This window comes from Pinus tabuliformis, chromosome 1_2, assembly GCF_031772625.1.
Source record: "Pinus tabuliformis cultivar Carrire ecotype Pingquan chromosome 1_2, CPIR1, whole genome shotgun sequence".
Taxonomy (NCBI): Eukaryota; Viridiplantae; Streptophyta; class Pinopsida; order Pinales; family Pinaceae; genus Pinus; species Pinus tabuliformis.
Window position 1 is genome coordinate 583,405,925 of NC_142298.1, and position 4,611 is coordinate 583,410,535.

At 35.9% G+C, this 4,611-nt stretch overlaps 1 protein-coding gene across 1 annotated transcript; it reads left to right on the top strand.

Annotated features, from left to right (window-relative positions):
* Positions 1–2,964: 2,964 nt before the first annotated feature.
* On the top strand, positions 2,965–4,023 carry LOC149206974 (pathogenesis-related 5 protein Cup a 3-like). The gene is made up of 2 exons (XM_089393827.1): positions 2,965–3,159; positions 3,274–4,023. Exons 1-2 carry the CDS (start codon positions 3,084–3,086, stop codon positions 3,897–3,899), a joined length of 702 nt encoding a protein of 233 aa, XP_089249953.1. The 5' UTR covers positions 2,965–3,083; the 3' UTR covers positions 3,900–4,023.
* Positions 4,024–4,611: the final 588 nt, after the last annotated feature.

The following is a 4,611-nucleotide window of genomic DNA, read 5'->3' on the forward strand; positions in this document are numbered from 1 at the left end:
CTAGTGCTTTGTAAATCCTTAATTAAAATAAAATTATTTTACACATTTACAATAATTATGAAAATTTATATATTTCTTTTAAAATTTTGTAATATTTATCTATAAATTAAATAAATTTATATTTCTTTCCTATGGATTAGTTAATAGTACAAATAGCACATAAAAACACTAAGAGTTTTTGTTTTGCTTTTTTCTCGAGAACTCAAATATCCTCATAATTAAATTCAACATAAAATTAAATAGAATTTCAATTGCTTATCCAAGACAGTCTATTAAGTGCATATATTAACTAATGAACTCGTGGATAACTATCATAGATTAACTAATGAACTCATGGATAATGAAAATCTACTTTCAAGTAGAAATCATAGTAGATAATTAAAATTTAATAGATAAGTACCAAATTTTTATTTATAATTAAAAGTAATTGAAGAGAAATTATATTTAACATGTAACTCCATTTTATAGTCTCTAGCAGACGTAGTATATTGACCACTTCGAGTTGTTAGGTGGAGATTTCAACCTTATTAAATCCCTGGAAGAGAAAAAGGGGTAGGCAGGGGGATCAAAAGAATCAATCCTAGGCCCCAACAATTTTCTGACCTTCTTCATCAAGTTCAAGTGGACAATCTAAATACTATCAATAGTGTGTATACATAGGAATAGTGTGTATACATAGGAATAACTGGAGGGGAGGGAGACATCAGGGATCAATCTAAATACTATCAATAGTGTGTATACATAGGAATAACTAGAGGGGAGGGAGACATCAGGTATCTAGTCGGCTGGATTGATTTGTAATATCTGAAGATTTACATGAACACGATCATTTTGCTGAAGCCGGTATTCTGCCAAGCATTGGCTCAGACCACTAACGAATCCGCTTGGAGTTAGCTTGAATATGGCTCCTCGTAATCATCCTTTTAAATTTGAAGGCCTTGGCTACAAGATCTCGATTTACGGTCTGAAGCCAAAAGCTGGTGGGAAGAATTGCAGGTCCAAGGATGAAATTCCATGCATACGTTCTACTTGAGCTCAATGGAATTTAAAGTCAAACTTAGAATGGAATAGAAAGGAATTTGGTCATATCTCGAAAGAAAACATGCGTTGGAGACCCGCATGCAACCAGTGAAACAACATATCATTATGGATGATGCACTAATGCCTTCATAATGGAAGAAGGAAAACCGATTAACAAAATAAATAAAATCTTCAAATCCATTGCTACCCTTTCTAGATATTTTCTATGGAAAGGAGCTAAGAAAATAAAATGGTCAATCCTTGTCCTCAAACTGGTGGGGGGTTTGGGATTAAGAGACCTGAATATCTTGAATATGTCATTGGGAGCTAAACTATAGTCGAGGTGGTTTTAGAGAGGAAATGAAATTTGGGATAGGAAATATTATCACACTATTTGTTTGTTAGAAAATTTAAGAGCTATGGAGTATCTTTTAGGCTCCTCAATATGGAATTTAGCATGGAAAAACTAGAGTCTTATCCAAAGCCATGCCTTATGTGAGATTAGGAATGTCCACACCACTCTCTTCTAGAAAAAAAATTGGAAATAGATGCCATGGCTGGGGACCATGGGGAAGTCTGAGAGCTAGATGAACTTAATTTAGAGAAACATTATACTACACTCAAAAATTTATGGAAACCATAACCTAATTATATGATTTGGAGAGGTGGAAAATGATAAAAGATTGGCTGACGCAAGCCCTCTCCGACTCAAGGGTTACAAAGTCATAAAATTAACCTTGCTCAAGACCAAGATATGCTCAAAGATTACAAAGTCATAAAATTAACATTGCTCAAGACCAAGATTGGGGTTATGAAATTGTTGTAATTTCAACCACCCATTTAAATTTTCCCTTATGTTTAAATTTTTGGAACTTCCTTATTATCATGCCATCCTTCGTTTCCAGCCATTAATGTCATGCTCGATCATGTTATCTAAATGTTCAAGTCTTCTTTAAAAAAAAGGTAAGTGTCCATCTACTTGCTTTCACATGCCCAGTTCTTAATGTCTTCACAAGTGCACATGCAAAGATAAACTAAGTGAACTTCATAATGACCGTGTTGCACACTCTTTGTTAGCAGTCAATGTACAGTCCATGCCAATAATGATTGTGCAGTCCTGGCAATAGTTATTGGCTAATCCTTACCCTCAGTGATTGCGCAGTCCCCGCCAACAACGATTGTACAGTTCTCACTATCAGTGATTGCATAGTTCCCAATGATAGCGATCCTCTGCAGATAGTGATTGAGCACTCTTGCTTGACAGTGAGATTATACTTCTTCAGGTAAAAACTGTCACACTGTGAGAGTATAGGTCTTTTATGAAGCGTTGGGTCGGCAAAAAAAGACGAGTAAACTCGAGTTGTTGGTCTTTACTAAAATTGCATTCAATATACACAACCAAATTATACCCTTCGACGAAAACAAATTACAGATAACACCTTTGAAAATCCAAAAGGAAGTCAATATACAACCAAATTCCATCCTTGGACGAAAACAAGTTACGAATTAACAGCTTTAAAAAACAAAAAAAAGGCAAAAATAACACATGGGCAGCGGCGCCTATTACTGACCGGGTAATCACGTGGCCATACTTTCTAAGTTACTGATTTTGGTAGAAGTCTTAGTTATTGATTTTCGTAGAAGTCGGGAGTTTATAGGGATGTTTGGGATTAAAAAAAAGGGATAAATTTGAACCCTACTAATGCTGCTATTATATTTCAAATCTCTGCCTATTCATGTAAATTTTATGGCCAAAAGAGGGTACACAAGTAAATTTCTAAGAGGATTGGCTTACTCCGTGTCGTGGTTTACCGTAGCTCCGGAATTTTCGGCACTGCGTGCCAGGAAAAGACAATAATCTTATCGGAACTTCATCCGTGTTTCATACGCTACTCCTCGGTTCATGTTTGTGGATCGCTACTACCTTGTCTATATATATAGCGTGTGACTCGCCTGTGATATCCGTGCATAAAAACTAAGCAAGCTCATTTGCAATTGTTTGCGCTGTGTTTGAGTAGTGTTTGTTCATTGTATTGTGTTTAACTTGCTTCCTGGTCTTAGCAATGGGGGGAAGAACAATAGATATTTCGGTTTCAGTTGCAGCAACTCTAGCTTTAGGATTACTTGTTTATCTTCAAGGTAGTACTCCCCCAATTCAAATCTACTCTATTTTATGAGAATTACATTAACGAGCGATGTGTATATCTTACTTATATGTCATCAATAAATATGAGTTTGCTTTCCCAACCGCAGGAGTTGAAGCTGCAACATTTGTGATCCAGAATAAGTGTTCGTTCACTGTGTGGGCCGCGGGAATTGCCGTAGGTGGCGGTCAAGCGCTCACACAAGGCCAATCATGGAGTGTGGACGTGCCCGCAGGGACAAGTGCAGGGAGATTTTGGGGACGTACGGGCTGCTCTTTCGACGCATCTGGTAAAGGCAGCTGCCACAGTGGTGACTGCGGCGGCTTTCTCAGCTGTCAAGCCGCTGGACAGCCTCCTGCAACGCTGGCTGAATATACTCTGAATGGGGCCAACGGTCGAGACACATATGACATCTCTCTCGTTGATGGATTTAATCTGCCTCTCTCCATAACTCCCTCGGACTCTAGCTGCCCAACAGTTGACTGCAGCAGCAACATAACTGCGAGCTGCCCTACAGAATTGAAAGTGGTCGATGGATGCGATAGTGCTTGTGCTGCTCTGAATACTCCCCAATACTGCTGCACGGGAGACTACGCCAGCAACTGCCCTCCCACCAACTATTCCAAGTTCTTCAAGGGGCTGTGCCCACAGGCCTATAGCTATGCCAAAGACGATAATACTAGCACCTTTACTTGCACTTCTGGTGCTAATTATAACATCGCCTTTTGCGGTTAATAAGAGATGATAATATGCATCCCACTAAAGATAGATATATTTATTTTCCGTAGTATCATAATCATAATCATTAATAAGGGTACACTAGAATCGTCTGCAATAAAAGGGCGTGGAATTCAATTAAGATTGAATGATTATGCGCCTTCCCTGAATATTGTAAGTGAAATTCGGACTTCCTAAATAGAGTATATCATCGTATTCATAATCATAATAAAACCACTGCATTCACTTCCTCTTTTATTTTTTTAAATGAATATGTGGTGTAAATTTTTTTTTAATGATTATTAGTTTATCATTTACTGAATTGTTAAGAATAATTTTATGTACCATGTATATGTATTTTTAGTTGAATAAATGTAATTTTGTTTATATTTATTTTAATTTGAATTGACATGATTTTTTCCTTTTATATAATTAAAATTATTTTACATATTATAATTTTTTGATTTAATAATGTTTATATGTGAATGGAACAAGTTTATTTTTTATATAAACTAATTTTTCTTATACATTAACTAATGATGCATAAAAACAATAACAATTTTTTCTATTTAGATTGGAATTCAAATGTCAAGAAAGTAAAATTCAAGAGAAAATCAAGAAATATTTCAATTTGCTATACAAGGAATAAGGGTTTTTTCTTTTCATTGGAAGTTAAATATCTTCAAAATTAGAGTCAAATCAAAAAGTATTTCTCTTTCCTATCCAATAT